Genomic DNA, 27,605 nt, shown 5'->3' on the forward strand with positions numbered 1-27,605 from the left:
AAGGTTTAAAAAATAACATTTTATTATCAGTATTAACTTCTACAAACAGAGCAATACCAGACACTCCCGTTATATGCAGCTTCACACAAGGAAGAATTATTCCACAAGCAAATGGAGCTAAAAAAAATTAAAATACAACTGTATACAATATTTAAGCTTTTTCAATATCAATACAGCCCTCTGAAACAATGTTGAGTGTTCTGTAATTACAATTTAAAGTGCCTTAGACCTGATAACCTGGAATATTCTTAATGGAGGGCCATCAATTTCAATTCTAGATCTGTGCAAGATTACAATTTATAACTATGTACATTTGTGGAAGCTCTTTTTAAAAAAGGTAAACTGTCTCAATTAACAGTAAATCTCAATGGTTTAGTCACCAGCACACACCGTGTCCAGTGTTCTAAATGGAATAATTCAGGATACATTAAAATGTCTAATGAAATATTAACGAATATTCCCTCTGCACTCTCTCATCTCTTACCAGGATCTGGCTCCATTAGCTGCACTCCAGTACCTCACCACATTAGCCATGTTCCTCGTGAGTCTGAACAGCAAAAGCTATCAATGCTATTCAATTCTGGGGGCGCCACAGTCAAGGCCAATCCTGTTCTCATCCAAGGTCACAGGATAGCGAGAAAGAGCAGGAGTCTGAAGACACCCAGGCTGTGGCCCTGTCTGGGGCCAAACTGGGTGGTCTGTTTCAGTGCGACAGCAGGCAGGACCTCAGGCATCCTTGATGAGACTGAAAAATTAGACTTTAATAAGGAAGGTAGTGAATGTTTAGGGTCATCTCTGATTTCCAACTGTGTCTCCGGAGTGTTCGTATCATTAAAACACGGGAAGGGGCACTGCTGCTCTAAGGTTGTATTCTGGGTAGGTTGCCAGCTGTGTAAGTACAGAGTCTATAACACATCACAGTTAAATACCTCAAGTTAATAACAAGAGTGGTTGCTTATGGTTAATCAGGTAACAGATGGAGATTGTGAGCAGGCAGGTTTATTCAGTTGTCAAGTTAATTTTTGTTGGCATAAACTTCAGCTTATCCAAAACTGCCTATATCCTATCTTCCTCCAAGTCACGCTCACCCCTGTTGCTGACCTATATTGGCTTCTGGTCCTCCAAAGCAACTATTTTAAATCCTCATTCTGGTGTTTAAATCCCTTCATGGATACACTCCACCCCACACCATCCATCTCTCTAATCTCTGGCTCAATTGGTAGCATTCTCACCTGAGTCAGAAGGGTGTGGTACTGAGGGAGTGCTGCACTGTCAGAAGGGTCATCTTTTGGATGAGATGTTAAACGAAGGTGCTGTCTGCCCTCTCAGATGGATGATAAACATCTATGGCACTACTCGAAGAGCAGCAGGGGAGTTCTCCGTTCTGTCCTGGGCCAATATCACAAAAAAAACCAGATTATCTGGTCATTATCACATTGCTGTTTGTGGGAGCTTGCTTTGTGCAAACTGGCTGCCACATTTCCTACATTATACCAACTATACTTCAAAGTAAAAATACTGCATTAGTTGTGAAGCACTTTGGGACATCCCGAGGTTGTGAAAGGCGCTATATAAATGCAACTTCTTGCGTTCTTTCCCCTCCATACTCACTCCTGTGATTCAGCTCGCAATTCATTCTCGTTATCCTGCTGGGATGTGACAGTAAAGGACTTGCATCAATGCAAGTTATTGGCAAAAGGCATCATAGCTACAATCAAATCACACGATTCAGTTTTTTATTTTTAAAAAGGCACTTGAATTGAAGTGCAACGTTAATCAGGTTCTAGTGTATATATGGAATAAGGAGATGAGAGACTGAAGGCTAGGGGAAGGATGGGACAAGAGTATAACGGTCTTTGCTGGTTCCCAAGAAGAAATTAAAATGTACATTATAGGAGACCAGCATACACGTGTGTACAAAGTGTACTTTTAATTCAATGATGCTCAATTCAAACTATTCCGCAATTTAATCTGTTGCTGCAAAAATTGATTTGCCAGTAAACCAGGATACGTGTACTATTTTCACACTCTACTGTAGCAGGGAATTCTGACAGATTGCAAAATGATAAATAAACCCTTTCATCTGACATTAAAAATTCAGTGAAGTTCTTTGGTAAAGTGCAGTTGGCCATTAGTTAGATCACTTGACAGAGAACCTAACTGTTTAAACTATTCAAACGTTATTCTGTTTTGTTACGACGATTTCCTGTCAACTAATTCAGACAGGATAGAAACAAATTTACTAATGAGGTTATTCAAATTGCACAGCAAGCATGGGGATATGGTGTGTGTTCAGCTGTCCCATTCTCCGGACTGACTGCCATCATCTGCCTCATCATCAGACTCTGGGGACACTTTCTTCATCCGTTTCATGGCTGCTTTGATGCTACGCTCCAAATCATTGGCTGGATCAGTGTGCACAGGCAAGTTAACAGCCACTGTGACTTTTCGCAATTGGATGCCCTGTCGAATTGCAGCTAACATGTTATCTCTCAGGTTCTCCGACTTGTCCACTGATCGCTGCTTTGTCTGATCCACTTTTTTAAGCAAGATTTCACCACGCTTCAAGGAAGCCAGCACATCATCCATTGTTCCTGTCGGGACACAAAGAGAGAGGCAGGGAGATGGCAGGGAGAGACAGGTGCACGAGGAGTGACGGAGGGAGAGGTGTAGGGAGGATATAAAGTCAGTTATAATCTTACTGTATTATCTATCTAGTTGCTCACATATTACTCAAAGAGCAGTGTAGCAACTTTGCTCAAGAGTTTGTGTCATTCAATCCCGAAACAAGACCACAGCCTAAACATTGGTTTTAAACCATTCATTACTGTTACACCATTTTAAAAAAGAACAGCCGCAAAAGTTTTTTATATTGAAATTAGATGCTGCAATTTATTTATTTTTTTACCTATGTTTTCTTTCAGGGATCTCTTTGCTGAATTCTCTGCGGAGAAGACGAGTGGTTGACCCAGATCATCATTTACTGAAGTGTTCTTGTGGCCCAGGAAAGTATTAAGGGCAGGTGGTGCGGAAGGGGGTAGTGGGGGTGGGGGAGGGGGTGGGGGAGGGGGTGGGGGAGGTGCAGGAGCCACTGAAGAAATCCCCTGTGTCTCTACCAGTCCTGGTGATGCACCACCTGCTGGGAGGAAGATTTTCACCGGAATATGGCCGGAAGTTGGAAGACTGTTCTTGGATGCTTTGGAGGTTCTGGTTCGTGTTTGCTTCTCTCTGGCAGAATGATCCATCAGGGACATTGGCTGATCAGATTTGGAGGAAGCTGGAGAAGAAGCTGGGAACTGCCTCTGCACCCCAAGTGTTTGGCAACGAGGGTTAAATACAATATGTGCTGACGATTTCTGGAATAGAAGAAGTTTTTTGAAAAAATAAATAAACGTGCAGAAACAAAATCTGCAACTAAATAATGAATCAAAATGCTTTATTTACAATCTATATAAAATGCAGAAAGAGTCTGTAATGAGGGGGACAGCACGTGGGTGCCAGGAGTTGAGTTTCCACCCTCAGCAGGATTTCATGATGGAGTGAGGGAGACAAGTGTCAGGCGAAGAGCAACTGCGGGCTGGGTAATTACAGCATAGCATCACTGAGGCCGAGAGCTGTTAATCATCCCAGCGCCCGCAACAGGCACATAGCACAAGGTGAATAAACAGAGATAATACTTTGAAAAGAGGGGCTTACATCCTGAACAAGAAATTACATCTATATAGTACCTTTAATGTAGTAAAATATGCCAAAGCGCTTCACAGCAGTGATTATCCAACAACATTTGACACCAAGCCACTTAAGGAGAAATTAGGACAAGTGAAGAGGTGGGTTTTAAGGAGGGTCTTAAAGGAGGAGAGAGGCATCAGAGTTTTGGATGAGCTCAAGCCTACGGAGGGTAGAATGTGGGAAGCCAGCCAGGAGGGCTTTGGAAGATTCAAGTCTGGAGGTAACAAAGGCAAGAATGAGGGTGTCAGCAGCAGATGAGCTGAGGCAGGGCAGAGTCAGAGTTATACAGCACAGAAAGAGGCCCTTCGGCCCATCGTGTCTGTGCCGGCCATGAAGCACCTATCTATTCCCATTTTCCAGCACTTGGACTGTAGCCTTGTATGCTACGGCGTTTCAAGTGCTCACCTAAATACTTCTTAAATGCTGTGAGGTTTCCTGCCTGTACCACCCCCTCAGGCAGTGTGTTCCAGATTCCAACCACCCGCTGCGTGAATTTTCTTTCCCTCAAATCCCCTCTAAACCTCCTGCCACTTACCTTAAATCTATGCCCCCTGGTTATTGACCCCTCTGCGAAGGGAAAAAGTTTCTTCCTATCTAACCTATCAATGCCCCTCATAATTTTATATACCTCAATCAGGTTCCCCCTCAGCCTTCTCTGCTCTAAGGAAAACAACCCTTGCCTTTTCAGTCTCTCTTCAAAGCTGAAATGCTCCAGCCCAGGCAACATCCTGGTGAATCTCCTCTGCACCCTCTCCAGTGTAATCACATCCTTCCCATAGTGTGGCGATCAGAACTGTACACAGTACTCCAGCTGTGGCCTAACTAGCATTTTATACAGCTCCATCATAACCTCCCTGCTCTAAAATTCCGTACCTCGGCTATAAAGGCAAGTATCCCATATGCCTTCCCAACCACCTTATCTACCTGTGCTGCTGCCTTCAGTGATCTATGGACAAGTACACCAAGGTCCCTCTGTACTTCATAGAAATATAGAAAATAGGAGGAGTAGGCCCTTCGAGCCTGCTCCGCCATTCATTATGATCATGGCTGATCATCCAACTCAGTAACCAGTTCCTGCTTTCGCCCCATACCCTTTGATCCCTTTAGATCCAAGAGCTATATTTAACTCCTTCTTGAAAACATACAATGTTTTGGCCTCAACTGCTTTCTGTGGTAGCGAATTCCACAGGCTCACCACTCTCTGGGTGAAGAAATTTCTCCTCATCTCAGTCCTGAAAGGTTTACCCCATATCCTTCGACTATGACCCCTGGTTCGGGACTCCCCCACCATCGGGAACATCCTTCCTGCATCTACCCTGTCAAGTCCTGTTAGAATTTTATAGGTTTCAATGAGATCCCCCCTCACTCTTCTGAACTCCAGCAAATACAATCCGAACCGACTCAATCTCTCCTCATACGTCAGTCTTGCCATCCCAGGAATCAGTCTGGTAAACCTTTTCTGCACTCCCTCTATAGTAAGAACATCCTTCCTCTGATAAGGAGACCAAAACTGCACACAATATTCCAGGTGTGGCCTCACCAAGGCCCTGTATAACTGCAGCAAGACATCCCTGCTCCTGTACTCGAATCCTCTCGCTATGAAGGCCAACATACCATTTGCCTTTTTTACCGCCTGTTGCACCTGCATGCTTACCTTCAGCGACTGGTGTACGAGAACACCTAGGTCTCGCTGCATATTCCCCTCTCAGTTTATAGCCATTCAGATAATAATCTGCCTTCCTGTTTTTGCTACCAAAGTGGATAACCTCACATTTATCCACATTATACTGCATCTGCCATGCATTAGCCCACTCACTCAACTTGTCCAAATCACCCTGAAGCCTCTCTGCATCCTCCTCACAACTCACCCAGTTTTGTATCATCTGCAAATTTGGAGATATTACATTCAGTTCCCTCATCTAAATCATTAATATATATTGTGAGTAGCTGGGTCCTAGCACCGATTCCTGCGGTACCCCACTAGTCACTGCCTGCCATTTAGAAAAAGACCCATTTATCCCTACTCTTTTTGTTTCCTGTCTGCCAACCGATTTTCTATCCATCACAATACACTACCCCCAGTCCCAGGCACTTTAATTTTATACGCTAATCTCAGATGTGGGACTTTGTCGAAAGCCTTCCGAAAGTCCAAATAAACCACATCCACTGGTTCCCCCTCATCAACTCTACTAGTTACATCCTCGAAGAATTCTAGTGGATTTGTCAAGCATGATTTCCCTTTTGTAAATCCATGCTGACTCTGCCCAATTCTACCACTGTCTCTAAGTGCTCTGCTATAAAATCTTTGATAATGGACTCTAGGATTTTCCCCACTACTGACGTCAGGCTGACTGGTCTATAATTCTCTGCTTTCCCTCTACCTCCCTTTTTAAATAGTGGGGTTACATTAGCTACCCTCCAATCTGTAAGAACTGTTCCAGAGTCTATAGAATCTTGGAAGATGACCACCAATGCATCCACTATTTCTAGGGCCACTTTCTTAAGTACTCTGGGATGCATACCATCAGGCCCTGGGGATTTATCGGCCTTGAATCCCATCAGTTTCCCCAACACCATTTCTCTACTAATACTGATTTTCTTCAGTTCCCTCCTCTCACTAAGCCCTGTCATTTTTGGTATGATATTTGTGTCCTCCTTTGTGAAGACAGAACCAAAGTATGCATTTAGTTGGTCAGCCATTTCTTTATTCCCCATAATAAATTGCCGTTTCTGACTGTAAGGGACCTACATTTGTCTTCACCAATCTTTTTCTCATCACATACCTATAGAAACTTTTACAGTCAGTTTTTATGTTCCCCGCAATCTTGCTCTCGTACTCCTATTTTCCCCTTCTTAATCAATCCCTTGGTCTTCCTTTGCTGAATTCTAAACCTTTCCCATTTTACTTTTGCACCAGACAAGGATAAACAATTGTTGCAGTTCATTCATGTGCTCTTTAAATGTTTGCCATTGCCTATCCACCGTCGTCCCTTTAAGTAACGTTTCCCAATCCATCATGGCCAACTCGCGCCTCATACCTTCGTAGTTTCCTTTACTAAGATTTAGGACCCTTGTCTCAGAATCAACTACGTCACTCTCCATCTTGATGAAGAATTCTATCATATTATGGTCGCTCGTCCCCAAGAGGTCTCGCACAACTAGATTGTCAATTATTCCTCTCTCATTACACAATACCCAGTCTAGGATGGCCTGTTCTCTAGTTGGTTCCTCAACGTATTGGTCCAGAAAACCATCCCGTATACAATCCAAGAATTCCTCCTCTACGGTATTGTGACTAATTTGATTTGCCCAATCCATATGCAGATTAAAGTCACCCATAATTACAGATGTTCCTTTATCGCATGCTTCTCTAATTTCCTGTTTAATGCCATTCCCAACATCACCACAACAGTTTGAGGGTCTATATACAACCCCCACTAACGGTTTTTGCCCCTTAGTGTTTCTCAGCTCTATCCTTACAGATTCCACATCGTCAGAGCTAATATCTTTCCTCACTATTGCGTTAATTTCCTCTTTAACCAGCAATGTAACTCCACTGCCTTTTGCTTTTTCTCCATCCTGCCTAAATACTGAATACCTCTGGATGTTCATTTCCCATCCCTGGTCACCTTGCAGCCATGTCTCCGTAATCCCGACTATATCATACCCGTTTACATCTATTTGCGCGATTAATTCATCCACTTTATTGCGACTGCTCCGCGCATTAAGGCACAAAGCCTTAAAGCTTGTCTTTTTAACATTACTCGTCTCCTTCCCACTATTTTTCACTGTTGCCTGTTTGATTCTGGCCCTTGATTTCTCTGCCTATCACTTTTCTTATTCCTCTTACTGTCTTCTGTTCTTGTCTTTGATCCCCCCCTCCTCTGACTCCTTGCAAAGGTCCCTATCCCCCTGTCATTTTAGTTTAAACCCTCCCCAACCACTCTAGCAAATACTCCCCCTAGGACATTAATCCCGGTCCTGCCCAGGTGTAACCGTCCAGTTTGTACTGGTCCCACCTCCCCCAGAACCGGTCCCAATGCCCCAGGAATCTAAAACCCTCCCCCTCACACCATCTCTTCAGCCACGTATTTATCCGATATATCCTGCTATTTCTACTCTGACTAGTACGTGGCACTGTTAGTAATCCTGAGATCACTACCTTTGAGGTCCTTCTTTTCAACTTACTTCCTCGCTCCCTATATTCTGCTTCTAGGACCTCATCCCTTTTTTTTAAACCTACGTCGTTTGTACCAATGTGTACCACGACCACTGGCTGTTCACCCTCCCCTGCAGAATGTCCTGTAACTGCTCTAAGACATCCTTGACCCTAGCACCAGGGAGGCAACATACCATCCTGGAGTCTCGTTTGTGGCCACAGAAACGCCGATCTACTCCCCTTACAATTGAATCCCCTATAACTATTGCATTCCCACACTTTTTTACTCCTCCCCTGTGCAGCAGAGCCAACCGTGGTGCAACGAATTGGGCTGTTGCTGCTTTCCCGAGAGGCCATTCCCCCCAACAGCATTCAAAGCAGTATATCTGTTTTGCAGGGGAATAGCCACAGGAGACTCCTGAACTGCCTGCCTAGTCCTCTTGCTCTGCCTGGTGGTCACCCATTCCCTTCCTGCCTGTGGAGTCTCAGCCTGCGGTGTGACCACCTCTCTATACGTGCTATCCACGATACTCTCTGCCTCGTGGATGCACCACAGTGTCCCCAGCCGCTGCTCCAGCTCTGAAACCCGGGCTTCCAGGAGCTGCAGTTGGACACATTTCCTGCACACATGATGGTCCTGGGCACTGGAAATGTTCCCGGCTTCTGACCTGGAGCACTAGGAGCACACCACAGCTTTGAGCTCTCCTTCCACGGCTTAACCCTTTAAATTAAACTAAACCTTCTGCAAGATCTTAATGTCCAATAATATCAGATACTCTAGGGCCCTTCTTCCCTGGTCCTCGTTACTACAGAACTCCCTAAAAAAAAACACTACTTACTATATTTGAAATAAACTTTAAACTTTTTTTTGGGGCGGCACAGTGGCGCAGTGGTTAGCACCGCAGCTTCACAGCTCCAGCGACCCGGGTTCAATTCTGGGTACTGCCTGTGTGGAGTTTGCAAGTTCTCCGTGTCTGCGTGGGTTTCCTCCGGGTGCTCTGGTTTCCTCCCACAGCCAAAAGACTTGCAGGTTGATAGGTAAATTGGCCATTATAAATTGCCCCTAGTATAGGTAGGTGGTCGGGGAATATAGAGACAGGTGAGGATGTGGTAGGAATATGGGATTAGTATAGGATTAGTATAAATGGGTGGTTAATGGTCGGCACAGATTCGGTGGGCCGAAGGGCCTGTTTCAGTGCTGTATCTCTAAATCTAAATCTAAAAATCTTACCTGAGATACCCAGTTATTTAGAGCTATTCCCTAACAGCTATTGTATATTCCTTTGTCTTGTTAGTCCTCCCAAAATGTATCACCTCACACTTCTCAGGATTAAATTCCATTTGACACTGCTCTGCCCATCTTACCAGCCCATCGACATTACGAAGGTGTAAACAGATGGTCTTCATGATGGCACTGATGTGGTTGGAAGATCATCTTGGAGTCAAATATGACACCATGGTTGCAAACAATTCAGTTCAGGCTCAGACAGTTGCCAGGGAGAGGGATGGAGTTGGTAGCCAGGGGAAGGAGTTTGTGGCGGGGACCGAGAATAACGGCTTTGGTCTTCCCAATACTTAGTTGGAGGAAATTACTGCTCATCCAGTACTGGATGTCAGACAGACAAACAGTCTGACAATTTAGAGATAGGAAGAGTTGAGGGATATGGTGGTGAGGCAGCACTGGGTGTTGTCAGTATACAGGTGGAAACTGATGCTGTGTTTTCGGATGTCGCCGCCGAGGGGCAGTACGAGGATCAGAAGTTGAAGGAGCCCAAGAATCATTGTGAGACATCAAAGGTAGGGAGGGAGGAGAGTGGTTTTGGGAGGGAGGAGAGTGGTTTGGGGGGGGGGGGGTGGAGTGAGGGGAGCGTAGGAGGAGGGCCACGAACCTCCACTCCATATCTCCTCTACAAAAAAAACAAACCTGAGGTCAAGAGACCCAACGTTAGTGGAATGTATCCCGGAAGTTGTGACTCTTGTTGGTGTGGAACAAACACGCAGCCTCACCAGCATATTCCAAAACATCTCCCAGCTCTGAAAATTAGGATTAAGAATGAAAAAGCAGAATGGCAGGCATCAAACTCTACCTCCTTAAATGTACGTAGTCTCTGTAAAGTCTTCTGCCGCTCTAGGTTTACCCACTCCCTCCTCCTCTTGTCTTCTTCCTTCTTCTGGTCACGTTTCTGTGTAAACACAGTTTTACAGAGTGAGTCTGAATCTCCGGATTCCAGCCCTTACATGCCATGCTTTGTGATCACTCACCATCTGGATACTGTGGTGTTGGTGGATGCGTGCCTTGTTTCCTCGTTCCTGCTCCTGCTTTGCTTTATGAGATTCCTCACACTGATCCTATCAACAGAAAGTGTTGTTAGCTCCTGGGGGTGGAGATGGTATCCAACAACCTGACTTTCTAGACAATATCGATCTTGTGGGATCCTCATTTTTCTAATTATCAAACGTTGGAGTCGAATCTAGGTTAATAAGCTCTGGGGAAACTAGATGGGGAGCATTTCTGTGAAAATGTCACCGTGGTTTTGCACACAGGTAGAGTTGTAAGCCGTTTTCTATGTTGTGCAAATCTTTATCACCTGCTTCACTGTGCTACTTAATTTTGACCCGGAGCTAAACTGAAACTAACCGCTCAACACGACCAGCCCCACAGCTATACCCTGCTGAGATGGATGGTGGAAAATTGGTGCATGGCAGATGCCTTTTCAATCTAAAAGCAGAGCTCACCAGGTAGACACAGCAACCCTTCTAGATTTTACATCCTCTAGAACCATAAAAGAATACCAAAGTAATGCAGATACACGAGGGGAGCCTCTACAAAGTCACCAGAACACCAAAAGACATCACCTTGCATAACTTCCTGCTTTTGTACTCTATGCCTCTATTTATAAAGCCCAAGATCCCACATACTTTGCAAATTACTTTCTCAATATGTCCTGCCACCTTCAATGATCTATGCACATGCACCCCAGGTCCCTCTATTCTTGCACACTCTTTAGAACTGCACCATTAAGTCTATATTGCCTCATCCTATCCCTTCTGCCAAAATGCATCACCTCACATTTGTCAGTATTAAATTCCATCTGCCACCTCTCTGCCCATTCTGCTAGCCTATGTCCTGTTGCAGGCAGTTCATATCATCCTCACTGTTTGCCACTCCTCCAAGTTTGGTATCATTGGCCAATTTTGAAATTCCAAGTCATTTATATAACAAAAAAAAGCAGTGGCCCTAGCACTGACCCTTGGGGAACACCACTGTCTCCCATCCTCCAGTCTGAAAAATAATCATTTACCACAACTCTGTTTTCCTTAAGCCGATTTTTTTAATCCAATTGGACACTGACCCTTTTCTTCCAGGAGACTCAATTTTGTTAACCAGCCTTTTATGTGGTACCTTATCGAATGCTTTCTTAAAATCCATACGAACAACATTCACCACATTCCCTTCATCAACCTTCCCTGCTACTTCATCAAAGAATTCAATTAGATTAGTCAAGCATGATCTACCTTTTACAAATCCGTGCTGGCTATCCTTAATTAACTCAAACCTCTCCAAATGCCTGTTGATTCCCACGCCCCCACCGATATATGGTTTCTAAAACCTTACCCATCACTGATGGTAAACTAACTGGCCTGTAGTTTCTAGGATTGTCCTTACACCCTTTCTTGAATAAGGGTGTCACATTTGCCACTCTCCAATCCTCTGGCAGCTCCCCCCATATCCATGGAAGATTACGGCAAGCCCTTCGCTATCTCCACCCCCACTTCCTTTAGCAACCTGGGATGCAAGCCACCTGGATCAGGTGACTTATCTACCCTAAGCATAGCCGGCCTTTCCAGTATCCCTTCACACTCAATTTTTATCCTATCCATTGCCTCTACTCTCTCTGCTGCTACTGATATTTTGACAGATTCCAATTACTTAGTAAACACTGATACAAACTACTTATTAAGCTCTTACTACCCGCTTACTATTCACTTGCCGGTAGTAGATTTTGGGTTCCCTTTTATGTTGACTGCCATTCTGATGCTCATATTCTCTCTTTGCCAGTCTTACTTTCCTCTTCACCTCCCCTCTCAAATTATTGTATTTGGCCTGGTTCTCACGAAAAATTCACCCAACATGCATCATACACTTTTTTTTGTTTCATCATAATCATGAACTCCCTCGTCATCCAAGGTGCCCCTGTTATTGGTTCTCCTACCTTTCACCCTTGTTGGAATGCACCTAGCCTGTACTTGAAGCGTCTCTTCCTTAAAGATAACCCTTGGTTCGGTTACAGTTTTTCCTGTCAGTCTTTGGTTCCATTTTATCCTGGCTGGATCCCTTCTCATCACATTGAAATTGGTTCTCTTCCAATCTAGCTGTTCTGCCGTACAATCTTCCTTGCTTTTCTGCATTACCAGTCTAGACCTTATGATACAATGATCACTCTTACCCAAGTGCTCCCCCACAGACACTTGGTCCACCTCATTTCCCAGCACCACATCCAGCAATTCCTCCTTTCTAGTTGGGGCAAGAATATACTGATCAAGGAAGCCCCCCTGAACACCTTTCAGAAATTCCTCCCTCTCCTTTCCCTTTACTCTATTATCCCAATCGATATCAGGACTTAAAGTCCCCCAATATCACCACTCTATAGTTCTTGCACATCTATGATTTCCCTACAGATTTGCTCCTCCATCTCTCTCTCACTAGTTGGATGCCTATGGAATACCTGTTAGTATGATCATACCCTTTTTGTTTCTCAACTATAACCAAATAGATTCTGTCCTTACCCCCTCAAGGACAACCCCTCTTTCCAGCACTACAATGTCTTCTCTAATCAGTGCCGCCACCCCATCTCCCTTTTTCTCCTTCTCTATCTTTTCTGAACACTTTATATCCTTGTATGTTAAGCACCCAGTCCTCACCATTTTTTTTCATCACATTTCCATTTTTGCAACATCATATTCCCATACTTACTACTTGTGCTTGCAGCTCACCAACCTCATTCACCACACTTTGTGTGTTTGCACACAGGCATTGTAACCCTGTCTTTGCATTACTTGTAGTCATTCTCAGTCCACTCCTATTTAATACAGAAATACTCCCTTCTCTAGTACTGTCCAACACTCTCACATGATGCACCTTTTTCCTCTTTTTTACTTTTTACTTCCATATGCAACCCCCCTGGCAATTTAGTTTAAACCCTCCCCAAACACACCAGTGAACATGTTAATTGGAATTGGATTGTTTCTTTGAAATCTCTCGACCATGAAGCCTTTAATATAGCACTTTGCCTGTAAGACAGCTGCAGAATAGGATGTACTGAATAATCCATTTGGCGATGGACTAGTCACTGGTTCTTGTGCCATAGAAGACTGGCAACTATCAAGACGGCTCTGTGCAAGAGATCCAATATATTACAGTCCCATCAGCATTCAAAAGGATTAAGAGGGATGGTAGCAACATGGATACGAAATTGGCTGAGTGACAGGAAACAAAGAGTTAATGGATGTTTTTCGGGCTGGAAGAAGGTTTGTAGTGGAGATCCCCCGGGATCAATGTTGGGACCCTTGTTTTTCCTGATGTATATTAATGGCCTAGACCTTGGTGTCAAGGGCACAATTTCAAAGTTTGCAGATGATACAAGACTTGCAAGCATTGCGAACTGTGAGGAGGATAGTGCAGAACTTCAAAAGGGTATAGACAGGTTGGTGGAATGGGCACACAGGCAGATGAAGTTGAAAGCAGAGAAATGTGAAGTGATTCATTTTGGAAGGAAGAACATGGAGGGACAATATAGAATAAAGGGTACAATTCTAAGGGAGGTGCAGGAGCAGAGGGACCTGGGTGTATATGTGCATAAGTTATTGAAGGTGGCAGGACAGGTTAAGAGAGCTGTTAATAAAACATGCAGTATCCTGGGCTTTATTAATAGGGGCATAGAGTACAAGAGCAAGGAGGTTATGTTGAACTTGTATAAGACATTAGTTCTGCCTCAGCTGAAGTATTGCGTCCAGTTCTGGGCACCGCACTTGAGGAAAGACGTGAGGGCATTGGAGAGTGTTCAGAAAAGATTCATGAGAATGGTTCCAGAGTTGAGGAATTTCAGCTATGAAGATAGACTGGAGAAGTTAGGACTATTGTCCTTGGAGAAGAAAAGGCTGAGATGTGATTTGATAGAGGTATTCAAAATCATGAGGGGTCTGGACAGAGTAGATAGAGAGAAACTGTTCCCACTCGTGAAAGGATCGAGAATAAGAGGGCACCAATTTAATGTAATTGGCAAAAGAAGTAAAAGTGACATGAGGAAAAACTTTTTCACACAGCAAGTGGCTAAGGTCTGGAATGCGCTGACTGAGATTGTGGTGGAGTCAGGTTCAATTGAAGCATTTAAAAGGGAATTAGACTGTTATCTGAAAAGGAAGAATGTGCAGGGTTATGGAGAGAAGGCAGGGGAATGGAACTGAGGGAGTTACTCTTTCGGAGAGCCAGTGCGGACACGATAGGCCGAATGGCCTCCTTCTGCTCTGTAATGTTTGTGATTGTGTGTGATTCACATGAAGGCGATGCTCTAGTTCTGACTGATGCAAAATCAGATAAGGTGAGGGCAACAACTTCTTTACTCCAATGAAGTGGGGTGAAACCCCCCATCATGTCATAGAAAGATAGAAAATCGTGTCCTCAGCCTGATTTGGTCAGAGTGCAACCACAAACAGCTGATACACCAGAAACGAGACAGCAGCTTGTTCACACAAGAAACAAACACAATTAATGAGGTTTAGACTGTGGGTGTATTCATGTTCCAGTTACAGACCGAAACAAGATTGATTGGCTGAACAAAAGTCATGTTTGAGAAAATAATCTTTGCTGTTAGATTCGCAGAATTACAATTCTGGAAGCTGCGTAATTACAGAAAGCGGGGGAATCAATTACCTAAACAAGACAAGACAGCAGAGTTATACTGGATTTCACAAATTACCTGCTTATTTCTCAAATAGGATCGCCGAGCGCCAATACGACCTCGTTGAGTCTCCAGTTGGTGAGCCTTGTGCCTAAATTTTTTAATTTCTACTGAACGAGTGTCATGCATCAGCCCTGGTTCGTTAGTGGCCTGAAGCTGTTCAGGATCTTCACAAGTGTCGTAATAAATCACCTCCTCCTCTTTTTCTGGAATTGATAATAGTGAAGACCTTCTGTTAGGTGGATAAAAATTAGATGGGAGTATTTTTCTTTCTAAATCTGGGTACATTTTTAACCCATTATTATATTTTGGGTCTTTTTACTCATAATTTCTGGCTTGTGTTTCTCATTCTCTCAGAGATGATCCCTGGCTGCATATGTGCTCCAATATATTTGCACTTGATATTTAGATACGTCTAATAGCATGCCCAGGATAACAGGGAACCTTCCTTGAGCTGCTGATTCTACCCAGTGTCTCCACACCACCCTCCCTGCCTTCAGGAAGCAGTGGAATGATCCCTACACTTAACCTGGCTTTAGACTTTAACAGCCAAACAAATATATTGAAAAGTAAAACAAACAAGCGAATAAATATCATTTTCAGTCACTGCAAAACTTTCCCAACTCCTCATGGTAGAAGAGAATTAATGTTCCAGAACTCTACACAAAACTAAACACAGCCAATCTTAGGTAGTGAATCCTCCCCCATCCCCGTCTCATCAACTACCTTAACTGATACTTTTTGGAACTCTCGGACTATCCTCAAAGGCTTCAGATTAAGCTCACTGATTTGAAAAGTGCAGGTTAAAAACCTTGGAGCAGTTATCAGAACATGGGGATGTAAATAAGTCTGAAATTTGAAAGGAGTGTCAATGCAACACACCTGAATGAATCACAGCATGACTGTATTGAAAAGGAGACACTTGGCAAAATGGGGATGACTGACTTTCTGCTAACAGTTCCATGGTGTTGATAAAGGGCCATGATTTGTGATTGAAACTGGATTTTTATGCACCAATTGAATTAAGGAGACAATTAACCAGTTAAACTTAGACAAAAGTGTTCTGATGAAAGGTCATCGACCTGAAACGTTATCTCTGTTTCTCTCTTTACAGATGCTGAGTATTTCCAGAATTTTGTTTTTATTTTAGAACATAATGTATTTGGTTAAAAATGTTTGCTGCTAAAAAAAAACATTGATTATGAGCAGAAATCTGCCCACAAATTCCAAGATTTCTGAATATGATTTCTCAACTCCCACAGCAGGATTTGAACTGAGGACCAGCGGTTTGCTAGTCCAGTATCGGTAGGAATGCATCCCAACAGAAATTATGAAAGAGTTATATGGTAGAGTTAAAACACAACTTGTTAGGGGCGGCGCAGTGGTTAGCACCACAGCCTCACAGCTCCAGCGACCCGGGTTCAATTCTGGGCACTGCCTGTGTGGAGTTTGCAAGTTCTCCCTGTGTCTGCGTGGGTTTCCTCCGGGTGCTCCGGTTTCCTCCCACAGCCAAAAGGCTTGCAGGTTGATAGGTAAATTGGCCATTATAAATTGCCCCTAGTTTTAGGTAGGTGGTAGGGGAATATAGGGACAGGTGAGGATGTGGTAGGAATATGGGATTAGTGTAGGATTAGTATAAATGAGTGGTTAATGGTTGGCACAGACTCGGTGGGCCAAAGGGCTTGTTTCAGTGCTGTATCTCTAAAAAAAAAAATCAACTTATAGGCATCAACCAGCTAATGGGCTCACAGTGAAGGATCAGGATCAAAATCAAAATTGCCAAAGGATAAGAGTGATGAGGGAGGTTGATTAAGGTCTAGTTAGTAATCACAGATGGAAGTGTAACATAAATCTCATTCTGCCTCTACTTAGATTAGTGAGCACTGAATGAGGTGCAGATTGACAGCGCTCTGACTGTGGCCAGAGCAGGTAATTAAGGCCAATACTCAGATACCGTCGTTCAGGTGAAATGCTGAGACCCTGTCTACCTATTCTGTAATTAACATTGACTTTAAAAATCCACTGACATTGTTCCTGATGACCTGGCCGACAATCCTGCCTTCAACACCAAAAATAGAACAGTTCACTAGCCTCATTGCTGGGCAAATAATGGATGCTGGTTTTCCTATTCAACGGTCACTGTATATCAAAACAATTCAGTGTATGAGTGAGACATTGCTGAGAGATGTTGGGGCATTATACAAAGACAAGCACTTCTTCTGTTCTAAAACAGCTGACTTTTATTGGCAAATCGGTGAGCCGAAGGGCCTGTTTCAGTGCTGTATCTCTAAATCTAAAAATCTAAATCAATTCCCAATCCTCATTGCATTCATGACAGCCATTAGCCCCAGGGACATCTCCGAATATTACCCTGTTAATGGGCGAGTGGGTCAGTCAGAATAAACCAACATGCAGGAATACTGAGTAAGCGTTGCTCACCTTTGACCTGGCGCCGAATGGTGTCCAACTGTGCGAAAAGGAGCAGCTCCTCGTACTTTAACATTTCCAGCTGAATATTGTACAATTCCAGCTGTGTTTCATAATACTGCATTTCTAACTCATCCACTTTGTCCACTGCTTCTGTGGTATCGAGATGCTCCATCTAAAATTAAAGAAAGAGTTTTATGGGGAATGTTTCATACCTGCAGAGGGAGAAAAGAAGTGAAACCGCAGGTGTCTTACCTTGTGCCGGATCTCTGCCTTCTTGCGATTGAAGCATAGCTCTTTCGCCCTTGTGTATTGCAAGGTTTCCTTTGCAAACATAAACTTTAGTTTCTCTAGTCTGGGTGCTACACTGGCCCAGGCAGCTTTGCCAAAATGATTTCGATCTTCCTCCATCTGTTTCTGCATGGCTATGCACAGGTACGTAAGAAATGTCAGGTAACAGCATTTTATTATGCGCACATTCATAAATCTCCTACCTAGTACTCGGCCCTTCTTCTGCATTAGATATGATCTCTTAATACTTCAAACCCGTAGCCTCTTAAGAGATGCTACTCAGATAGGTTACAAAGCAGAATCACTCTGTACACCAGACCCATAAGAATAAGGAGACTGTAAAGGTGGTGTCCAGCAGGTCTGAGTCTTATTACTCTTTTCTGCCTGGGACATCTATTGCTTGCCATACAACAGCTCATTAAAGCAGCTATTTGTTTGTTTTAAAGTTTCCTTTGCTGTGGTCAAATAATTGTGCTGTTAAAATTCAAAAAACACCACAATAATTACAAGTTATATTCTTAAATAACTGAAAATAAACATCGGCTGTTTATCAGGTTGCCATGCATGCCTGCTTTTCTGTATAGAACACACAGTACATTATTTCCCCTACAGTAACTGCAGGCAACACATCCCTTGCAAATATACATATTTCCAGAAAATGGAACTACCACCCCCCCCCCCACCCCTCCATCTTCCTCATTGCATTGCACACCCACTACTCACACGAGCAATGGCCTCCTCACCTGAACTCTCAGCTCATCAAGACAAACACAAAGCCCCCCCACGCTTGTGTACATCAGCCAGATCTGCTGTTATAAAATCATTACCATTACATGGAACCAAACGCTTTTATTTTCTAATATTGTAAATCAGAGACTGCACCTCAAACAGCCTTTACTCCAATCAGATTTACCTGCCAGTGCTTTTACAGTTTCTTTAAAGTAATCCACCGTTATGTCCTGGATTGAGCAGACCGCTTCCTGCATTCGCCTGGACCACTCCTCTGCCTCTTTCTGCAGGCCTTGAATCCTCCTTGGACCCAACTCGTCAAACTCCAAGGATTTCTACAATGTGGAAAGAGCCAGTCACCTTTTAACATAAAGTCATGGAGTGGAGCAGTGAGAATTTATTTGAATTAAATAACTCTTGTTAGAAGTGGTGCCAGAGTAGAAGGAGAAGCAGCGGGTGGAGACATTCTTAGAGCTGCAGCAATTACTGTGATATAAACACAATCAAACCAAAGTCACGTGGTTTCCATGGACAATCATGTCACGAGAAAGTGGGAGACCATACATAACATACCACAGAACAAACCAGTCTCGATACAGTGAGAGCGAGCGTGAGAAAGCAAGCGCAAAATGTAGCAGGCTGTAATTGTTGAGGGACTGGGGTAAATACACTTTGTATGTCCAAAGCCGAGCGCGAGTGGTTTTTTTATGACACAGTGAATTCTCCTCAGGCATTGGAATCTCCAGCATCAGGTCATCAGCCTTGAAATTTCCCGAAGCATGATCACCATTCATTTTGATAAATTGGTTAAAGAAATAATTTTATAATGGATTAAATTGTGGGACATTTCCCCCTCCCTCCACGTTTCCATTTCTGAAGAGGAATTGTATCTCCCTGGGCAGTGAGCCCCACCCTTCCCCCCAGGGAGCAAACCCCACTCGCCCCACCCAGTGAATCTTCCTCCATCCCAGGCACTGAACAGTCCCCTCCCACCTAACCCCACCAAGTCCTGCCAACAGCTCTATACTGTGCAGTGTGTAGGAACAATTTCCTTCAGTGTTCAGATGTTGTGTCACTGCTACAAGGTAGTTCAGCAAAACAAGTCAGCTATACTGCCAACACATGGCAGGACCAAGTACGACTGCTCTCCTAGTGACGTCTCGAAATTGGTGTGGCCAACAAGGAGCTTAGAAATGAGAAAAAAACAGACCCGATACTTTGAAGCGGAGAACATTTTGACCCCAGTGTACTCGGTTACTCACAGGAAGCAGTAATCTACTTTCACATAAGTCGGGTACCAGCTCAGATAAGGAAGGAACTCTGGGCGATCCAATAACAATTTGGTCGAGCATGTTATAAACATTAGGGGCAAAACATTTTTTCTTTTTTTCCTTCTTGGGACATGGGCACGACTGGCAAGGTCAGCATTTATTGCCCTTGAGAAGGTGATGGTGACTGTGTTAGTGCTCAAGAATGGAACACTTCATGTTTGTTCTCTTCAAGCACCAACTGACTGATTTCAGCTCTGGGTTTGCACCCGCTGTGACCTGGACGAAGTAAAACACATTTGAAGTAGCACATTTTTACCCTCAGAAAGTAGACAGTTTTATCCCATCAGTCTGGCCTGGATTCAAAGACCAGCGCCCCAAACAGGTTGTTTTTTAATTAACTTTGTGGTGAAGGTTATTAGCATTAAAGAATGGAACATGTTGCCATTTTGAGCAGCAGTGTCGGCATCAGACACTCCCAGATCAGGCATGTCCAATGCCTCAACTCCAACTGCTGCATCAGCGTGATTCCAGTCCACCTCTGACACCAGTTAGTGGCTTCAGAAACTCGCATTGTAGGCTGTATCCAGGAACAGCCAGCAGAGAGAAGATATCCTTATCTTATCACTGGATTGCATTTTGATCCAGGACTCCAAGATAACAGACTGCTGCCAAAGCCCCTGCTCAATCTTTGATTGTTACTACTGATTAAAGACAGTTTACGTTCATAATCAAAAAGATTACACTGTAAAGCACAAAGAAACTGCAACTGAATGCATTGAATTACCAAGACCTCCTGTTTACAGAGTGAGGCAAATTCTCTCATGTCCCGAAAAGGCTGTAGTAAGTACTGGTAGAACTGCGTGGCCACAGTGACCAGCTCCTGGTAAGCCTCATCTTCTTCTTGGTAGATGGAATTAAGGGTTACCATATCTTTAGCAGCTCTGTGTTGATGCAGGATCTGGAAGAGATAATATACACCTGTTAACAGGGAGATAATTCCAGCAAGAATCACTAGCTGACCAGAGTCACTGCTCCCTCCTAACACAACCCAAAGGGCAGTGGCATCACACAATGATTTATACATTGAAGGTTTTAAAAATTCTACACAAGGAACACCCCAGGATGGAGGTGCCAAAGGTTATGCCGATGACTTCTCAATCTCAACCTGGCTCTGTGCGGCTGCATGAGAGAATCAGAGGCAGCTTCTAGTGGTTTGTCAGAGAGTTGGAAGGAGTTTTCACTGACAGGGGAATGGTGGGGGCTGAGTACAGATGAAGAATGGGGGGAAATTTGCTATATTTTCAACTGCAATGCATCAAGTCCACTGGAAACAGTTCATACATAGTTGGTGATAACATTTCAGCAGCTGAGTATTACCTCCAAATTCTAAATACCCTTCACTCTCTAACACTGACAGATAAACAGCAGCCTTATTATCCAGTGCAGCGAATGGTAGCCAGAAGGGGAGAAACAGTTGATTGTTGCCATCAGGCAGTTCCCTGCAGTTCTGTACGTAATACTGACACACGATACATCGATGGGCTTCAAATAAAAGTTCCACTCTGGTTCTGGAACTAACCTCAATCACCACAGCACAGAGGATTGCTGCTATCACTGCGTTACTAATCACCTCCTCATGGCACTGCTGAAACCAACAGTCACAATTAAAGGGACAGGACAAAGTTTTTCACATTACAGGTCCAGGAACAAGCAGCACACGAAATCACTACTTCTAACAGATCCACATACAAGGGGGACAGAAAAGCGATGATTTGATTATTGTTAATTTTGCTCATTATATATAAAACTTGCATTTATATAACATGTTTAACATAGTAAAAGTCCCAAGATATTTCACAGGAATGTAAAGAAACAAAATAATCGACACCAAGGCAAAGGAGGAGACTTTAGGATAGCTCAAAAAGATTTATGGAGCACCGTTAACACAGGGGAAGTAGAGAGGTGAGGAGGTTTAAGGAGTGAATTCCAGAGCTTAGGTCTCAGGAGCTGAAGGCATGGCCACCAATGGTGAAGTGAAGGAAATTTGGGTGGCACAAAAGGCCAGAGTTGGAGAAGTGCTGGAGGAGATTATAGAGATAGGGAGGGGGTGAGGCCATGGAGGGATTTGTAAAAAAGGATGAGAATTTTAAATGCCAGACCAGAAGCCAATGTAAGTCAGGGAGCACAGGGGTAATGGATGAATGGGACTTGTGATTTAGGATAGAAGCAGCAGAGTTTTGGATGAGCTGAAGTTTACGGATGGTGAATGTTGGGAGGCTGGTCAGGAATGTGTTCAAACAGATCAGTCTGGAGGCAATAAAGGCATGGATAAAGGTTTCAGCAGTAGGTGAGTTGAGGCAGGGCAGAGATAGGCAACCTTATAGGCAACCTCATGGAGATGGACATAGGTAGTCTAGGTGATGGCGGACATGGAGTTGGAAGCTCAGCAAAGGGTCAACAGGGTGATGAGGTGAACAGTCTGGTTCAGCCTGGGACAGTGGACCAGTTGGTTAACAGAAGGATTTAGGAGCAGATGACACATGCTGGCAATGCAACAAGATAAGTAAGTATTGTAAAACTTGTTAGAAATGGCTGGTTGGCAGAACCTGAATGTGTTGTTTGCTCATGGTACTGCTTGAGTGGGTGGAGGACAGGAAGCAGAGAGAATTAGCAGGATTTTCTGTTTCAAAGTGATTCCTGACAACTCAGCGGCCCGCTGATGTCAGAGTGCGCCAAGCTGCACACATATGCAGCTACATCTTGCTAGGACTAGGTGGCGCGTGCGCGGGATGACGTCATCACGCAGCCCCAACGTCATCGTATATCCGCGCCTGGTCCATCATCGGGTATCCAGTCCCCCACTCGGCTGGAGGAAGCAACTGAATGGGAGAATGCGAGGCTGGAGCTCGATCCCTGTCGCTCGCTCCCACCCCACTGGCTGCTCTCCCCCCTCGGCAACTTGTTCCAGACGTCGACACTTCCTCCTCTCAGCCGCTCGCTCCAGACCTCGCTGCTCTGCCCCACTCCCCTGGCCGATTGTTCCTCGCTTCGGTCCCACCCCCCCTCACAGCTGCTAGCTCTAGGCCACTCTGCTTCCCTCCTCTCGGCCACTCACTCCTATGTCACCCCTTGAGACCCGCCTGGGTTCTTCGGGTGGCGCATGGAGACTGATCAAACGTAGGAGCGAGCGGCCGAGAGGAGGGAAGCGGTGCAGCCTGGAGCTAGCAGCTGGAAGGGGAGGGAGGGATGCGGGGAGCGAGCGAGCGACCGACTGGAAAACGGGGTGGCGAAAGCAGGAAACAATCGGCCAGGGGAGTGGGGGGGAGCAGCGAGATCTGGAGACAGCAGCCAGTGGGACGGGAGCTATTAGCTGCGTTCAGGTGAAATCAGTCCTGGTCAGTCATATTAAAGAATCACAATACAGAATTGGCAGCACATTTTATACTCTGCCCAATTTTCAATCAGGTTAACAATTCACTTTCTTCCAATGGAAATCCAATCATAAAATTCCTTTTGTATTTAATAGGATTACTGGAATATTAAATGGATCTGAGGATTACAGTTAGTATCCTATAACTACATTGTAGCATTGGCAGGAAAAAAGTCAGAAGCGCAAGGAGAGAGCCAACTGCGTAACAGCCCTGTCAACCAATTTTATCTGTAGCACCTGTGGAAGAGCCTGTCACTTTAGAATTGGCCTTTATAGCCACTCCAGGCACTGCTTCACAAACCACTGACCACCTCCAGGCGCTTACCCATTGTCTCTTGAGACAAGGAGGCCAAAGATGAAAGATGAGCATATTACTGAGCTTCCACCCAAATTAATGTAAAATTAGTTTGCTAGAAGATCTAGCCATAAGCATTTCCTGTGATAAATTGAGCAGCGCCATCTTTAATCCTGGCAGTAGCCTGAAAGTGGCAGACACTGATGTTTGTTGAAGAGCCTGCATTTACGCATGTGCAAGTACTGCGCCACCTAGTGGTCACATTGTCAACAAGCGCAGCCTTTTTGTTTCCAGTTTTACCCTCCTTTTGCACCACCCTGGGACACAATCTATCAGATTTTTATCAATCGAACTGCTAGAAACTCGTGCAGATTGGGGGGGGGGGGGGGGGGGGGAGGAGTGCGGGGGACCCACTGATTCACCCCCACCAACTGAGGGACAGGCCAGTCAGGTCAGTTCAGTTCCGTCCACTGGAGGAGGAATGGGAGGGGGCAGCGATGCGGGTGAAAGTGGCCAACACTATCTGGCATCTCCACAGCTGAGATTAAATAACTTCTGTACAGCCCAGAGCCAGAAATGTGCTCCCTGGCTGTGTTTAGCGTCTTTCCTGGACATTTTTTTTATTTGTTCGTGGGATGTGGGTGTCACTGACTAGACCAGCATTTATTACCCATCCCTAATTGCCCTCGAGAAGGTGATGGTGAGCGGCCTTCTTGAACTGCTAAAGTCCTTGGGGTGTAGATACACCGACAGTGCTGCCAGGGAGTTCCAGGATCTGGACCCAGCGACAGTGAAGGAACGGTGATATAGTTCCAAGTCAGGATGGTGTGTGGCCTGGAGGGGAACCTGCAGGTGGTGACGTTCCCATGTATTTGCTGCCCTTGTCCGTCTAGATGCTAGAGATTCCCACTTCTGACCTTATGATTGAAGGAAGGTCATTGATGAAGCAGCTGAAGATGGTTGGGCCTTGGACACTACCCTGAGGAACGCCAGCAGTGATGTCCTGGGACTGAGATGATTGACCTCCAACAACCACAACTATCTTCCTTTGTGCTAGGTATGACTCCAGCCAGCGGAGAGTTTTCCCCCTGGTTCCCATTGACTTCAGCTTTGCTGGGGCTCCTTGATGCCATACTCGGTCAAATGCTGCCTTGACGTCAAGGGCAATCACTCTCACCTCACCTCGAGTTCATCTCTTTTGTCCATATTTGTAATCAGGTCAGGAGCTGAGTGGCCCGGGCAGAACCCAAACTGAGCGTCGCTGAGCAGGTTATTGCCGAGCAAGTGTCGCTTGACATCACTGTTGTCAACCCCTTCCATCACTTTGATGATGATCAGGAGTAGACCGGCCAGGTTGGATTTTTGTGTACAGGACATACCTCGGCAATTTTCCACATTGCTGGGTAGATGCCAGTGTTGCAGCCGTACTGGAAAGGCTTGGCAAGGGGTGCAGCTAGTTCTGGAGCACAAGTCTCCAGTGCTATTGCCAGAATGTTGTCAGGGCCCATAATCTTTGCAGTATCCAGTGCCTTTACAAGGATCTGCATTTATATTCACATTTCACAGGAGTTAGGCAGAAAATCAAAATAATAGCATTAACAAGTGGAATGTTTCCAATGGACTCAACTCGCCTTCACCTGATCTGGAAACCCTGACAGCTCAACATACACACAGAATGGATCTGGCCTTTACAGTGCACACTGCAAAATTAATACTCTTCATATCTCTGAGGCATGAACAGGAAGGTAATCAGCATGCAGGCCTATACCAGCCCCACACAATCAGCCACTAGCACCAGCTAGAAAGGCTACAAGGACTCTCTGATACTAGCTAGTGCACCAGAAACAATAGCGATCTGTTCCCCTCACTATGCCTGTGTGCCAGAGATCCACAACTCACCCATTGGTTAAACACAGGCAAGAATTCTTCCACCACTGAGAATCTAAGCACAGCACGATATATTTTTTATAAACCATAATTTTTTCCTCTTAAACTGAATCTGTTTTTTTTTCAGCCCACTATAGATAATAACTGACCAACAGTCTGTCTATTATATAAACCATTGTTATCCCTTGATTATAGTACAGCCTACAACTCACTCCTCTGGAAAAATACAGACAGTAGGTATATATTGCACAGTGAGCTTTAAGCTTTCACACAGATTTCACTGTATATTTGTGTAACTTAATTCAGGGGTAAAAATCTTTACTCCCCTATTGCGTAATCCTGTGAATCACATCCAAACATTCCCCCAATTTTAGTTCCTAAATGTATTTCAACTGTAACTGTAATTACAATTCTTAATGATTCAAAGCAACAGGAAGTCCTTCAAAAGGTAAGAGACCACAAGTTAACATTCTGACAGAATAAAGAAGTGCCATCAATTGGTAAGTGCAGTTTATAGAGAGACAAATCTTGGACAGATTGTAGGTCCGCATTCAGAATGCTGGATAACAGAAATCACTGGCTCTTCAGTTCTGCATAACAGCATATGAAAATAATTCCATCACCATCCTTCCGGTGGATCAGAACTGGTTTACCTGTCATGCCATGGTCACAGTTCTGAGTATGATTACTCATTATAAGATACTGATTAGTAGAAAAACAGTTTGAAATGTTGATAAAGGATTGATCAGATTTCCAATACAGCATCAGTCACGCTGCTGCCCTGCTTTCCATATCACAGGGAGCTGCAACCTGCACATTGCATTCAGTGAACATCTGTCCAGAGCTCAAATAACCAAAGCACCTTGTGTTCAATCTGATTGCACCCCCGATCCCCAACCCCCCCCTGCCCCTCTACCCCCTTACTCCCCGACCCCCTATCCCCACCCTACCTCTCTAACCCCCGACTACACCCCGACCCCCTATCCCCACCCTACCTCTCTAACCCCCCTGACTACTCCCCGACCCCCCCACCCCCCTCTACCCCCTACTCCCCAACCCCCCCCTCCCTCTACCCCACCTCTCTAACCCCCGACTACACCCCAACCCCCCTCTACCCCCTACTCCCCAACCCCCCCTCCCTCTACCCCACCTCTCTAGCCCCCCTGACTACACCCAGACCCCCCCCACCCTCCCTCTACCCCCTACACCCCCTCCATCCCCTCCCCCTCTACCCCCTTACTCCCCGACCCCCTATCCCCACCCTACCTCTCTAACCCCCCTGACTATTCCCCGACCCCCCCACCCCCCTCTACCCCCTACTCCCCTCCCTCTACCCCACCTCTCTAGCCCCCCTGTCTACCCCCTCACCACCCTCCCCCTGTCAGCAGCTACAAGCTTTCCCTCCCTCCCCTCATTTATACGGAGCTGCAGCTCAGGGACAATCAGCCCATTCACAGGCCCGGGACCGGGACCGGGCCCGGGCTGACTGATGACAATGTCCCGCGGCCGCTGCTCTCGGTACCTTCCGCAGGGCCTCCCGGCTGCGGCCCACTCTCTGCTCCAGGCTCCTCCTGCGGAATTCGGTCAGATTCTCGAAATATTCCCCGTCCTCGGCCGCGGGGAACAGCGACTCCAGGAGGATGCGGCGGCCGCAGAGCTCGGCGGCGGCGCCCAGGTAGCGCTCGAGCTGTCGACAGACGTTGTCGAGTCCGGCGCCGGGCTCGGGGCCCTCGGCCAAGGAACGGCCCGGGAACAGGAGGCCCCACAGGCCGGGCGGCCTCAGCTCGGGCAGCGTCGGGAAGCAGGGCTCCAGGGCGGCGCAGCTCGCCGACAGCTGCCTGTGTATACAACGCAGCTCCTGCGGGGGGTAGAGCGCGGCCCAGCTGCCCGGGGCCTGGGCCTCGGGGAGAGCCTCGGCCTCGGGTGCCGCGCTCCGCCGCTGCAACGTCCGGTTGTGGCAGGTAAGAGCGAACTTTCCCTCCACCTCATTCCAGGCCACCAGGAACCGCAAGCGGCCCCGCTCGGCCTCCTGGAACACGTCGGCTTTGACGGCGACCCAGCCCTCCAGGCTGTCCGGCTGCTCGGCGTCCATCAGTCCGAGGCCTGAGGCCTACCGACCCTCGGCCGCCATTGGCTGCGTCAGTCTGACCTCCGACCCTAGCTCTGCCACGCCCCTCGTCCGCCATTGGCTGCGTCAGTTTGACCTCCGATCCCGGCGCTGTCACGGCGCCGCGCCCTCCCTGTGACGTCACGATCACGTCAGTCCCGCCCTTGACATCATAGCAATCGCATGACGTCACCGGAGCACAGCAAGAGCCCATTGACAGGATCAGGAGGATCTTCAGGCCATTCGGCCCACACAGTCTCCAGGAGTTTCCTCCCATTCCATCGCCCTCATTCTCAGCCTTTCTATTCCCTTCTCTCTCTT

General features: G+C 45.7%; 1 protein-coding gene across 1 annotated transcript; it reads right to left on the reverse strand.

The window, feature by feature from the left end:
• On the reverse strand, positions 1-27,335 carry LOC137352598 (WASP homolog-associated protein with actin, membranes and microtubules). The gene is made up of 10 exons (XM_068018296.1): positions 26,700-27,335; positions 20,350-20,523; positions 18,479-18,629; positions 17,530-17,699; positions 17,287-17,449; positions 14,866-15,053; positions 10,151-10,237; positions 9,976-10,071; positions 2,909-3,356; positions 1-2,594 (listed from the first exon to the last, which is right to left on the reverse strand). Exons 1-10 carry the CDS (start codon positions 27,267-27,269, stop codon positions 2,293-2,295), a joined length of 2,349 nt encoding a protein of 782 aa, XP_067874397.1. The 5' UTR covers positions 27,270-27,335; the 3' UTR covers positions 1-2,292.
• Between the last annotated feature and the right edge of the window lie 270 nt (positions 27,336-27,605).

This window comes from Heterodontus francisci, chromosome 38, assembly GCF_036365525.1.
Source record: "Heterodontus francisci isolate sHetFra1 chromosome 38, sHetFra1.hap1, whole genome shotgun sequence".
NCBI classification, from domain to species: Eukaryota; Metazoa; Chordata; class Chondrichthyes; order Heterodontiformes; family Heterodontidae; genus Heterodontus; species Heterodontus francisci.

What these genes read in the sequence shown, in the direction of transcription:
- LOC137352598 (XM_068018296.1), bottom strand. Translation starts at nt 27,269, where the DNA reads ATGGACGCCGAGCAGCCGGACAGCCTGGAGGGCTGGGTCGCCGTCAAA. An exon ending in CATTCGGCGCCAGGTCAAAG is followed by an intron (nt 15,054 to 17,286) that starts GTGAGCAACGCT and finishes TATCAATTCCAG; the next exon opens with AAAAAGAGGAGGAGGTGATT. An exon ending in ATCCCTGAAAGAAAACATAG is followed by an intron (nt 2,595 to 2,908) that starts GTAAAAAAATAA and finishes GTGTCCCGACAG; the next exon opens with GAACAATGGATGATGTGCTG.